The sequence below is a fragment of the Motacilla alba genome, chromosome 1A, assembly GCF_015832195.1.
Source record: "Motacilla alba alba isolate MOTALB_02 chromosome 1A, Motacilla_alba_V1.0_pri, whole genome shotgun sequence".
In the NCBI taxonomy this organism is placed as follows: Eukaryota; Metazoa; Chordata; class Aves; order Passeriformes; family Motacillidae; genus Motacilla; species Motacilla alba.
Window position 1 is genome coordinate 36975107 of NC_052031.1, and position 12938 is coordinate 36988044.

Genomic DNA, 12938 nt, shown 5'->3' on the forward strand with positions numbered 1-12938 from the left:
TGAACACTTTTGACAAAGTCTGGTTTTAGTTTTAAAACATTTCTCCAATGGAAAAATATTTACAGCTGAAAAAAACCACAGCTTTAACAAAAAAGACCTTTCTAAATTGTAAAGGCATAAATTCAATGAAATTGAACTCAAATGAAATCTATCTGGACTACCCAAATAAGGAATTTTCACAATAATAATCCTTTTTATAGAGATTTTAGATGCTTAGAATAACTAACAGATTCTAAAAATGATACTGATGCAGTAATACAGTATGGTATGTAGTAAGACTATGGATAGCGATGCAAAGTAAAAAAAAAAAATCCTTTTCCCCTCTGGGTACCCAAGGAAAAGCTAAAATCTTCTTAAAGCCAAACTCTGTGAAAGCTAAGAGAAAAGAAGGGAAGGAAAACTTGGTGTAGTAGAGAAAGGCAGAAGCTTTTCAGACTTGCCCTGCAATTTTGACAGTAATTTGCCCTGACATTTTAACATTACTACCTTTTCCAATAGAATTCCCCCCTCAGTCCATGAAAAGGTCATAATACATGCAGTAGAGAATTATTTTGCAGCATGCAGAAAACAGAAAAATAGGTAGACAATCATACCTATGAAGGTTTTATCTAACAACTGATTTTCACATGTAGATATGTAGATTTGAAGTAAAAGGGTTTTTTTTTTCCCTATTCAATAAAAAGAGTATTAAAGATATACTTGCCTTCAGCACTGATATTTGATTCAGAAAAAAAAATTATACCTAAACCATGAGGCTGCAAGTTGGAGAGTAGTTGAGAGAGGCAAATTTCTTTCACCAAATATTCTTCTGTTCTATGCTATTTCCAAGTCCAGTGCAGTTTAGCTGAGGAGTAATTCCAGAAGCAGGCCTGAGAGTGGTGACCAATGACCACCAAGACTCCCCATGCGCTGCTGGCATCTGCACTTGGCTGCACCTCCTCACTTGCTAACAGCCTGCTCAGCTCCTCCCACATGGAGTAAATAGCTTTGTTCACTGCTCAGGTTTCAACATTGTCATCTCAGCCCTTACGAAATTCTCAAAGTCACGGCTCAGGTTCAAGTAGGCCAGTCCTGCAGAGACTGTCTTGTAGAGAGAGAACTTGCTTGAGACGTTTCACATCAATCACTGCTGTGCCTTTTAAACCCAGTACCACACTTTCATAAAGCTATAACCCACACAGAAAGCAGAATATGCAATTTACCCAAGCCACAAATACTGGGTGGAGAAGCATTTCAGAAATGGCAAGTTCTAATAAACACAATGACTTGCAGAGAGGAATGTGCCCGAGTACGCATGGCAGTAAGAAAGCAGGAGGTCAAGATCATGTAACCACACACAGCAGAACTTAAAACCTTTTACAAGAAATTCAGTTTTATAACACAGACTAAGATCAGATTATTTCAACTCAAACTCTTTCCCCTACTGTGACCAGAGCCTCACTCACATCCCATTTAAGACAAGCATCACTAAAACTACTCCAAATAGGTTACACAGTTTTGTAGAACTGGGGCTTCACTTCCACACTCTGTCAAAAAACTGAAAAGTGACAACCTGTGTCCCTAGGCTCAAGACCCCACAGCAGGATGAACAGGCATTAATCCAGTACCATCTAAAGAACAAGTAGTGCCCATGGCTCCCACACCCTGCTGATTAGAAAATACTTCCTCATCATCAAAAGCAAGGCAAGACAAATTACAATACCTCCTAATAAAACAACAAGAAAGACTAAGCGTCTCCAAGCACAAGGGATTGCAAGATTTTAGAAAGAATTCTTATGTGGCAGGAGAAAGCAAAAGTCTTAACATTTTTCTAAGACATTAAATGCAGTTACTCTGCAGAGAAGGTGCCTTACTTCAGAAGCAACACTTAGTGTTGATATTGAAGTATTAAGAAAAAAGCTTTTTGGAGAGCCTCAAGTAGACCTTTAACAGTTCTTTAGCAGTGAGACAATGAGACAGACTTATGGGACGATGAAGTGAAGAAACAAAGCATTACATGCTTAGTAATAAATTGTTCTTAGTAAGTTATTTAGCCATTCTTCAGCTTCTCTATTCAAAAAAATAGACACAGTGAAGGGAAAGAGGAGACTGCATGAAGTTACTCCACAACTAAGTCTGCCTACATGTAATGAGTAAGCACATAGGAAAGGTAAAAAGAAAGACAGAAATCCCTATTAAAGATAAAATATAATCCAACTGTCCAGGAAATAGCTTGGTTTGGAACCAGATAGATTGGCAAGATTTTGCCATCTGTAAGCCAAATACTCTTATAAAAAAGAATTACTAACACACTAAAAGCACTAGTTGAAAAAAAAAAAAAAAAAAAACCCAAACTGGCATTTCAGCAGTGATCAACTCCCAGTGGAGTTCCAGCCTCACCTGTGCTCAATGCATCCATCTGCTGTAATTATGGGCACTGGGATTTCTCTCCCCAGCTCCAAGGCAGTTCCCCACTGCTGTGGCTTCAGTCTCATGCATCCGTATGAAAGAACCCTTGGCAGAAATGTGCCAAGAGGTCCCACAGCCAAGTGACTGTCTCAGGTAGAGTTCCTAATACTTCAAAAAGGCTTCGAGTCCACTGTCACAGGGCTGCATCTTTCCTTCTACTGGTCCACAGTGATTTGTCTTCCACTGACAGCTGGTTAAGAGGAGATGCATTGCTGTATCTCCAGGGCTTCTTGCACACTGACCACCAGGAACCCTGAACAGGGATGACCAGTCAGGAGCTCCAAGACCTTTGTTACAGCCCAGTGAAACAAACTGTGCTTCTGCTGTCAGCTGAGCCAAACAACTGAAACAAATGGTTTTTTTAAAGCTGCAAGTTGCACAGTTCAACAACAAATCAGCTTTAACTTGTTAGTTGCCTTGGGTACACAGTCAGTAACATCTGAGTTTGATATTTTCTGGGTCATTAAGGCTCCAAAGGCATTTCAATAGCTAATAACTATTCTCTAGGACCTACTTCTTGAAAATGCCTGTTCTTTGCTTTCCTTCTATCACATACAAAAATAGTTAAATTCCTATTTTCTCCAAAAATGAAACACCCTGTGGATTTAATTCCTAGCACTAGCATATCCTTTATCCTTTAACATCCTTTAAATGTTTCCTCCGGAGTTGTTTAAAGTACAAGTTCAGCACAGCCAAAAATGCCCTCACTCTTCCCCAACATCACCTTCACTTCCTTCCAGTTCATGGTGGAAGGAACTAGCAGGTGTCATCATCATCATCATCACTAGCAGATGTCATTTTGTTTCCACTGTCAACCCTCCTCCCTGCACCTAAACCACTTCTGTTTCTCAGTCACGTAACACAATATATCTTTAATCACATTGCAAATTGAATTAACAACTACTACTGCTCTGCTGGAAAAGAAAGGCAGATCCTCTTTCCTATCTCCTTCAGGCTCCTTCTGGACCCACACATCCCACAAGGACACATTTTCACCTCATCTGCATCTCACTGATGTTTTAAATAAAGACAGGAAAAATACAGAAAAGTCTGACATTTTCAAGCATTCTATTACAGAATTTTTAATAATACTACCTTAACTAAATTTCACTATTTACCACAAATATTGCTATTTAAGCATCTGTGATGTCTTCATAAAAAGTTTGAAATATGTTTTCAGAAAATATTGGTAAGTTAAAAACATTATTAATCATTTATAAGGAGACTGCTGACTTTTAAAATAAATTTTATGTGATTGCTATTTCTGCATTAATTCATTTTATCAAAGAAATAAATCAGTATGATTGAATTAATAAGATTTACAAGAATTCAATTTACCAGGGATAATTTGACATAAACAGATGACATCAGCAAGCAGAGTTCTGCTCTACAACTTTTGAAAATGCAGTCTTGTACTTGGTATTTTTAACGTTAATTTTTCAACTGCAACAAAATAATTTTGTCAATTATTCCTTTTGGCCACACACTAGGTTAAAAAAGGAAACATTCCAAAAGCAAGTTTGATAAAAGTTTAATTGTTTGTTCATTAATAGTTAATAACATTTTTAACCACTGAAAGCAAACATGGAATATGAACTAAATCAGCACCATACCATACTATGGTGTGTGTCAGCTGCTAAAACTGAGAGATGACTTGGCAGTACTAACATCTATATGCACGACACTTAAAAAAATAAGTCTTGTTGAGTTGGAAATGCCATGCTGCCCACTGGGGCCTAAAGACACACCATCCCACAAACATAAGCAAAGCTTCACAGATAAAATAACTCCCCAAGATCATTAAAGTTTCCATCAAAAGGCTACTGAATTATTTAGGTCCTACTCAAAGTCTGACAAGTCTAAATAAAATATTGAAAAAAAACCCTAGTATAATCATTTAGTCTGTTTAAGACACATTAGTCATAGCATTATAATCAGGATTAGGCTATTCTGGTACTCTAGTTAACTACTTGATGGACAAGGCAGGAATGAATTAAATCAACAAAAATTAAAATTAAAAGCCCATCTCAGGATCAATGCTATATATGGCTGAGTTAGGGTTTGGTCACTAGAACTCTAAACTTTCTACATAAACAAGTTAAAATCATACCAGAAAAATCTCAACCATCCCTTATTTTAATATATTTCCATCAAACAACCTTGCTAAAACTTCCTATGGAAGTGAGTGTGACCTCCACACCCACACATGCCATTCTGTAGCCTCACAGGAAAGCTACTTCAGCCTCAGAATAAAGGACAGTGTAACTTCAAGGATCTTGAAAATATTTTGTAAAACAGTGCAAAGATTACACAGAACAGTGACATTTTAAATAGACTTTTGCTGAACAACCACTAGACAATGCTGCCAGATCAAACTGTAGTCTACATTTATAAAATAAATCTGTATTGGACTCCAAGAAGACCCCCATCTCTGTTTAAGACAACATACTAAGCTCCATCTCACAAGAGCAACAGGAGTAAGGGAGGAGGAAGACGCGTCTTAAACTAGGAAACCAAGTACAGGGAAATAGAAGCTTTCTGAAATCCAGAGCTGTGGTCAGAAATGAAAACAAAGTATTTATACACAGCAGTGCCTAGAATTATAAACTTTACATTGACATATTACATGGTTCATATTACAACTTTACATTGACATATTACATGATTGTCTTTGCTCCAAATAAGAGGTGAGCAGCTCAAACTGCTATTAAACGTTCACCTCCCTTCCCTTGCATTAAGACTCATGTAGTTTTAACCATATTTGTAGTTCTTGTCATTAGGATATTACTTAAAACACAAGCAGATGACACAAATTAAGCTTGTTACAGTAGATTTTCCAAAAAATAGTCACTGAGTATGTCTATCCCATGACAGCTGCTGGACAGCCAAGGTGGTTTCCCCACTAACACCAAAGTCAGTGCTGGTTGCTCCAGAGGCTGCCTCATCACAGGCTTTGCTTCATTCCAACTCACCTGGCTTTGAGCTGCAAGTTGTATGCCTAAGTGGCCTTGCAACACAGGTGCTTTTTATTCAGGCAGCGGGAAACAACCTAGGTAAAAGTGGCCAAATAGCACTGAACAACATCCAAATGCCCAGCAGCAAAAGCTAAGTACCTGTGTCACAGTTCTCCCTTATACATATTTAATCAGTTCTTTGTAGATGACATCATAAATTTTTCTGTTTTGATTCTGTTTTTCTGTGCCTAGCATTATACAGAATTGTTTATTTACATTACTCATCTCCTAAGGATGACTTCAGTTGTCAGTGACTAAAAGTATTTCCATTCAGTTCCTTGCAAATGCCTTCAAATTCCATATCTAAACATTTCCTATCTCATTACACCATAACACAGGCACATTGTAAAAACCCTGGTTAACTGGATTTCAGTTACAACAGCCTCACTCCATCATATTAAGCTCTGTTCTACTTCATATTTTTCAGGCTTCTACTATATCCCTTTTTCTCCAATGTAATAAGCTCAGGTTTTTGCCAGCACTGTAATTTTGCCATAGGAATAACTGCTATCAAATATTCACCTGATTTTTAAATGTTGGTCAACCCCCTCAAAAAAAATCAGCTCCCAAGCTGTAGGATAGGCTGCAAGACAGTAACTGTGGGTTGCTGAAGCCTAGCCCACATTGTACCATTTCTCTACTAAAACTGAATGCAAGCCAAATTTCTTGTCTCATGAAAGTACAGCCTTGTATCTAGTAGTGCTCCTGGAAAACTAAGTCAGTAATGATTGATGCTAAAAAAGGCACTAATACATTTAACTGGCTTAAATTCACTAATATAAGCCCTGAAATATTCAGAAGAAAAAAAAGATCTGGAGAGAAAACTTAATATCTGCAAGGAGCTTGATGTAGAACAATCAAGTGCTTTTCGAGCCCATTTTAATAATTTTCCTATGAGCAAAAGTCCTGAAAAAACACTACAGTTTAACTTTATAACTTAGTGGGAACATCAATATTAAAAGGAAGAACTTAGTAGAATATTCAAATACACTTACATAACACCAGCATTTCTCTAATAAAGGATACAACACAGTACAGAGAGAAAATACCCAAAAGTTCTTTCAACATAATAAAAATGACAAACAAGTTTTATTTATATTATACAGAAAATATTTCCAGACTAAGCTTGACATAAGCCAGAGAACATCAAGTGCTGTTCCAGCGTGCTAACACCAGGAATTAGAAAATATAGCCGAGCTACCTGTGTGTGGTACCAACAATACTACCATAATAACTTCAAAATACACTAAAATACTACCAGATTCAACACAGTAACAATTGTCTTTGTTTCAAAGGTTTGTTTTTGTTTTTTTTTTGTCTAATAGAACTGAATGGGACAACAGGAATATGATTCAAAGTTACCCAAGACACTGCCTTTATTACTCTGAAACACTAGTATCATTACTTTGACAAAGCAAGCTATGGCAGTTAGGGAGACTCACAGCAAAAGCAGTTAAAAATATAAAACCATGTCAGGAACACTACTCATGAAAAAACTTGAGGAAACATGGATGACTATCATGGCTGCCAACAGTAAAAGGGAAGAGAATATTAATTTTAAAAGCCTGAAGTTTTCACTAAGAACTTCACACACCTCAAGAAAGATGTCCAGTGATTTCCTAAGCAAGGAATTCAAGTAGTTTCAAATGCAAATAAGCACAAGGAGACCAAGTATTGCTTGTTTGGGGTTTTTTTGTTTCTTGAACAGTCTATCAGCATGTCAGGTCTACTGAGTTTCACTTTCCACCCAGTCAGTTCTCATGGATGCACAGAGTTTGTTTTCAACAGGTTTAGCAGGGCAGGGACCTCTTAAAAGCTGGCAAAAATAGCGTTGAGACTTTTTTTTTTCTTTTTTTTTCTTTTTCTAAAGAGAAGGATCTTTCAGTAGAAGTAATTTAATTAGTTCTTTATTATTGGAGTAATTTGAAGTATCTTTCCACAAAAGTTCCACTTATGATACTGCATAAAGATACAACTTGAATACTGAGAAAAGAACTGTGGGTTACTGTGGGTTTTACAGGACTACACAAATAATCATTTACAATCATGTGGACTGTTCTCCCATCAAACAAATCATGGCATGCCTTAATAAACTAGTGCATCCCGTAATGCATTTTTTCCTGTTTCAGATTAACACAAAAAGATACAAATAATTACATAGAAAACTTCAATATGCTTTCTTCTTTACGTCTTTATTGTAAAAGGCAGTGATTTTGAACCAATATTTGTAACATAGGATCAATGTCAGAATTTAAGTTCTTAAAAACCTCTGTAGAAAATAACTTTGTCTTACCATGACTATGGGCAGTTCCTGGGCTGAGACATGGCTGAAGTAACTCTTTGGTTGGAGTAAAATAGGCTTCTTTCCCCTGGTGCTGGTTCATTTTTCCTGGAGTTATAGGCTGGTCATCACTGTTTGTTACCACTGCTGAAATACAAATTGGATGCTCATTCAAAGATGTTACATGCTTGTGCATAGATTTTATTAAGAACTTCACTGCTGTTTATGAAACTGGTATTTAGCTGCTCTGTTGCAAAACATTTCATTCTAAAAACTGAGGTTTTCAAACCAGATATTTGCTTTGGAGAGGATGGCAGAAAGAAGCCAGTAGGACTGGTCTAAGACACAAGACAAAAGATGAAAACAAAAATTAGCATGAGATTGGAAAGGCTGATACTCAGAGATACAGCATTGAGCTGCTCCTTATCTTCCGAAATACTTCTTTTTTTTGCCACTTTGAGACAGCTTTTGGTTTAACTAGCCTGAGCTCAACCAACCCATGAAACAGCTTGCCAGATCAAGCTGCACCAACATCCCAGAAAGCTAAGATGAATGTCTGTATATACATCACAAGAAACAAGTCTTAACAATACAAATCATGTACACATTCTGTCAAGGCAAAGGCTTAAAGCAGAAGAGTTACTGTCTTTGAACCTCATCAGTCTGAAAGACATGTCTGGTGTCTTCCTACCTATTTCTAGGATCACCTGGCCAGCCATCCTATTTTATAGTTTCTGTACATTTTGTTAAGCTGCAGATAACAAAACTGTATCTTTTTTCATAATCAAAGAATGACTGTCTGTGTAACACCTGTCGGGTGAAAGCAGATATACTGACAACGTGTTCAAAGAGGGAAACAAGCAATATTTACTATAGAAAAGACTGGAACTTACAACACAGATGATTTTAAGAGTTCCCAAGCTTTCCTTAAAAGTTCAGCAGAAGATTTGAGTCAAACCAAACAAGTTCTATTCTCTGGATGGACTCTGCAAAGTACAAAGGCTTTCTTAGCTTTATCACTACTCTTATTACAGTAGTGGAAACATTTTGCAGCAAAACCTGGAATGAACACAAAGCAGTATGAAAAAATAAAAAGGTGCTTGAGTGTCCAGAGAAGGGCAAGGAAGATAGTGAAGGGTCCAGAGCACAAGTCTGGTGAGGATGGCTGAGGGAGCTGGGGTTGTTTAGCCTGGAGAAAAGGGGATTCAGGGTAGACTTTACTGTTCTCTACAACTACTTGAAAGGAAGCTTCTCCCATGTAACAAGTGACAGGACGAGAGGAGACAGCCTCAAGTTGTGGCATGAGAGGTTTAGATTGGATATTAGAAAAAATTTCTTCACCACAAGGCTTCTCAAGCATTGGAAGAGGCTGCCCAGGGAAGTGTCACCAATCCTGGAGGTATTTAAAAGATGTGTAGACGTGGCACTTGGGGACATGGTTTAGTGGTGGACTTGGCAATGCTGGTTTAACAGTTTGACTTGATGATCCTTAAATATGTTTTCCATCCTAAATGATTCTGTGAAGAATGCAAGGATTGCAGTACACCCACCTGTATTATTTTTCTACATCAGATAAGCTATCTAAAGCTCTGCTCCAGACAAACTGCTGCTGAGGAAAAATATGCGAGGAAATGGACAAGGGAGGCAACCAGCTCATTTTACCAGTTCAGAATTCAAGTCCATCAGTGCCAGAAGCTGGTATTTCGAAGTAGTGTCTGATTTTGCTCTTCTTGTTGTACCAAACTAGCTGTTTATTGTTCTGCAACTACAAGTAAGGCAAAGGGGGCAGCAAGGCAGTTGCTGAAGTCTTGGGAAGAGACCATATGAGAGAAGGTCTTGTATGTGAAAATAAAAGGGGGTAAGAAAACAGCTGCTTCACAGGTTTGCACAAAATGGGTCACTGCAAGGAGAGCGAGCTATACTGGTATTAAAGATTTAAGGTGTACAGTGCACTGAAGGAAGACCAGCTTCCACCCAACTAGCTGAAAACTCCTTTTGACAAGCCACTGGCCGCTCAGCTTCTGCAGGGATGGGATTTCTCAGCCTATTGTGCTCTGCAGGTGCCCCCACCAGCCCCTATGCCACTGCAGCAGGCGACATCGTGGGTTCCACAGCAGGAACTGCGCTAGCAACCCTCTCCTGAGTAACCTGTGCAGAAGGCTTGTTTGTGAACAGGCACCATGCAGCACTCCTAACTCTTTTTTAAGCCTTGGGAATTCCAAAGGTTTCTTAAAGCTGTCACAATGCAGTCATTTCTCAGGCAGTAGCTGCCAGTAACCCACAGCGTAAGCAAGCTCTGCACACGAGTGTTACTACAGCATGAGCTACATTCAGCAGTGGGGACTCAGTCACACTTACAGGACTACAAGCTTCAAGCTCACTGTAAAATTCATATTCCTTCATGAGGAGTCAATCAGGTCCTGCAACAACTCCTAGAACTGTCAGAAAGGCTCTTTTCCTACCAAACAGAGTTTATGTATCACCTAATATAGAATACCATATGGCAAGCACTTCACATGCCTGGGCACACAAGGTGAACTTCTTACACCAAGTGGGTTTTTGAGAAATTCCATATATAAAACTGAACAATGATTGGCAGGAGAGTTTTTTAATCTCCTTTTTATATAAAGCAGCGTAAAAGTACTAAACAAATGGAAATAAATCAGTTAAGAACACAACTATTTATTCACACTAGGAGCCCCCTCCTGCAAAATGCCTCATCCTAATGCTCAGACGTTTGCTCTGAGGTGAGGGAGAAGACAAGGCATTATTTTAGAGAAGAAACAACAAATAGTAAATATCAAAGTCTCCTTGTGACTCTTTAGAGGACTCTTAGACTCTTTAGACATTTCAATACCAACAGAACTTTTGAGAGTTGAGAATACATACGTTGTTCATGTTCATCATTCTGGTCATCAAATTACTAATATAAAAGTTTGTCAGCAGAAGTCATACCTTAGAAGAAATATAAACTGGGGTCTTTACAGCAAATTTATTTCAGATAAAGCTATCTGAGAGTCAGATTACCACTTCTGTTTCTATAATGAGCCTATGAATGTGCCTACACCACTGAAAATAGCACAAGGACATCATATACAGGAAATTGTTTATTACAATTCAATTCAGTATTGTTTTTTAATGTCTATAATAAGGTATATCAGCTAAGACCACAGCTTCTGCACAGATTTCTCACAGAAAAAAAAGAAACAATTAGCACTTGCACTGTTCTTTTTCCCACATATATAAACTATTAATCCCAGGCAAAATTACTCTGCCAATCATACTATCATACTAATGCCCACAAACCAATGGCACCAATAAGTCTTTGGCTGCATGTAAGCACATACACACATCTGAAGTTTCCCCTAGCACCTCACCAGATCCAATCCTGAAGAATTACAGTATATATATGCCTGTTAAATTCTGAATATATAAAATTATTGAAATTAAGGGAACCACACTCAGCACTAGAAATCGACAAGATCAAAAATAAAACCTTTTTCTGAACCATTATTTCCATATTTTTTACTATCTGTACTACAAAAGCATTTGAAAGTTTCATTTCAAACTGATAAAAATAGCTTTTTCTCTTCCAGATAATTTTTTTTTTCCTGGCCATGACTGGGAGAGGTGAAGAATAAACTTTTTCCACTAAAAAAAAAAAAGGCTAAATAGGGAAACTTTTGGATGAGTGGTATGCCAGGCAAAATACTTTTCCAACAGCAAATTTTCATCCCACTTCAACTTCTCAATTATGATACAGAAGAAAACCTAGTATTTATCCCAGCAACTATATGCAAAGATATATGCTAACTATAGGAACATATGTGCAAACATAATGTAGGAGAGAGGAGTCACTTACTTGATAGTCCAGGAGAGTCTCTGTTCTCACCATGATGCTGTGTACACATACAATTGAGGAATGAAGAACAGCAAACATAAAAATCCAGGCCAGGGAGAAGCAAGTGCACAAAAAGCAGCAGCAGCAGCGGGAAAGAAGGACAATGAAAACAGTGTTAGTTCATAACTAAAATACAACATGCACCTCAATGCCAAAGGCAAGATCTCAAGAGACTCCACAGTTCAGAAAAGTTGAAGCAACAAATCTGACAAATATGCCTATAGAAAAGCCATTATTAGAAGCCATTATTAGTAAACAGCAGGTGCCTCAACCACTTCTTCTGAGTGGAATCTCTCCAGCAGCAATTTAGTGCTCGTATGACTTGATACACAGCATTTTTAAAGACATTTTAAGCTGGAGTGGTTTCAAAAGACTGAAGCACTGAAGAAAGCTGAAATAACACAAAATGTTTCCAAAACCACTCCACTTTCAGAAAAGTGTTTTGGAAGAAAAAAACCTTTAAAGGCATAAGTAATGTGCAAGCACCTACTAATGCTAGATCCAAGCCTAACTGCTTTTGCATACAAACACAAACTTAGAAGCCACAGATTCACTTCATCTACAAATACAGGTAACATTTGAAATTGCTTACGATCAAGGCAAACAGTGGAGTTTTAAATTTAAGAGGATATTTTATATCTCAGTATTTCCATAGAACCAAGTTGCATAGAATTTCTCTCCCACTGAATGCATCAAATACAGGCACTAAAGGAGGGTAACTACCCAGTAATATCCTGTAAGCCTTTCTGATATTTGATCTGGAATATTTTTTAAATCCTTGCTCACAAAGACCACAATCAAGGCTAAGATCCCACTGTGCTCAGCCATGTACAGATAAAAGGCAAATTCCACTTATGTCTTTAATGATTTACTGCATTTGAAATCTGTGAATAATAGAAAAGGAGAAAACAAGAATACTGATCAGCATGAACATTTCTTACTTGAAAATAAAAAAAATCCAAACATGACATATCTTCTATATCCCAAACTAAAAAATTTGTACTCCATAAAGCAGTGAAATCTTTGCTCTGCTTTAAAGAGGATCCAACCTTGCCTCTCTTATCAGGACTTAACAGCAGGAAATGTAAAAAAAAAAAATCATAATAAAAATCTTTGCAAGCAGCAATCTTGTCTTGCACTTCTGACCTCAAAACATTGATTTTTTTTTTTTTTATCCCTCACATCTGCCTAAGGGTGTTAAATTGTAAATTGACAGTGCAATGTGTAAATGCAAAGTACTGCAATGAATATACAGCAATTGCAGTACACATCATTGGAAAGGTGAGGGAACCCT

The 12938-nt window shown here is 37.6% G+C and overlaps 1 protein-coding gene across 8 annotated transcripts in view; it reads right to left on the minus strand.

Moving 5' to 3' along the window:
• Positions 1-12938, minus strand: part of OSBPL8 (oxysterol binding protein like 8) — an 83539-nt gene that overhangs the window by 37525 nt on the left and 33076 nt on the right. The window contains exons 2-4 of one of the 8 annotated variants that reach the window (XM_038153070.1): positions 11606-11642; positions 8637-8729; positions 7756-7887 (exon numbers count right to left, since the gene is read on the minus strand). In XM_038153070.1, coding sequence (XP_038008998.1) covers positions 7756-7846 — 91 coding nt within the window. In that variant the 5' untranslated portion in view covers positions 7847-7887; positions 8637-8729; positions 11606-11642. Of the gene's footprint in view, positions 1-7755; positions 7891-8636; positions 8730-11605; positions 11643-12938 lie in introns of all 8 variants that reach the window. The other 7 variants (XM_038153068.1, XM_038153063.1, XM_038153065.1 and 4 more) reach the window with 7 other exon arrangements.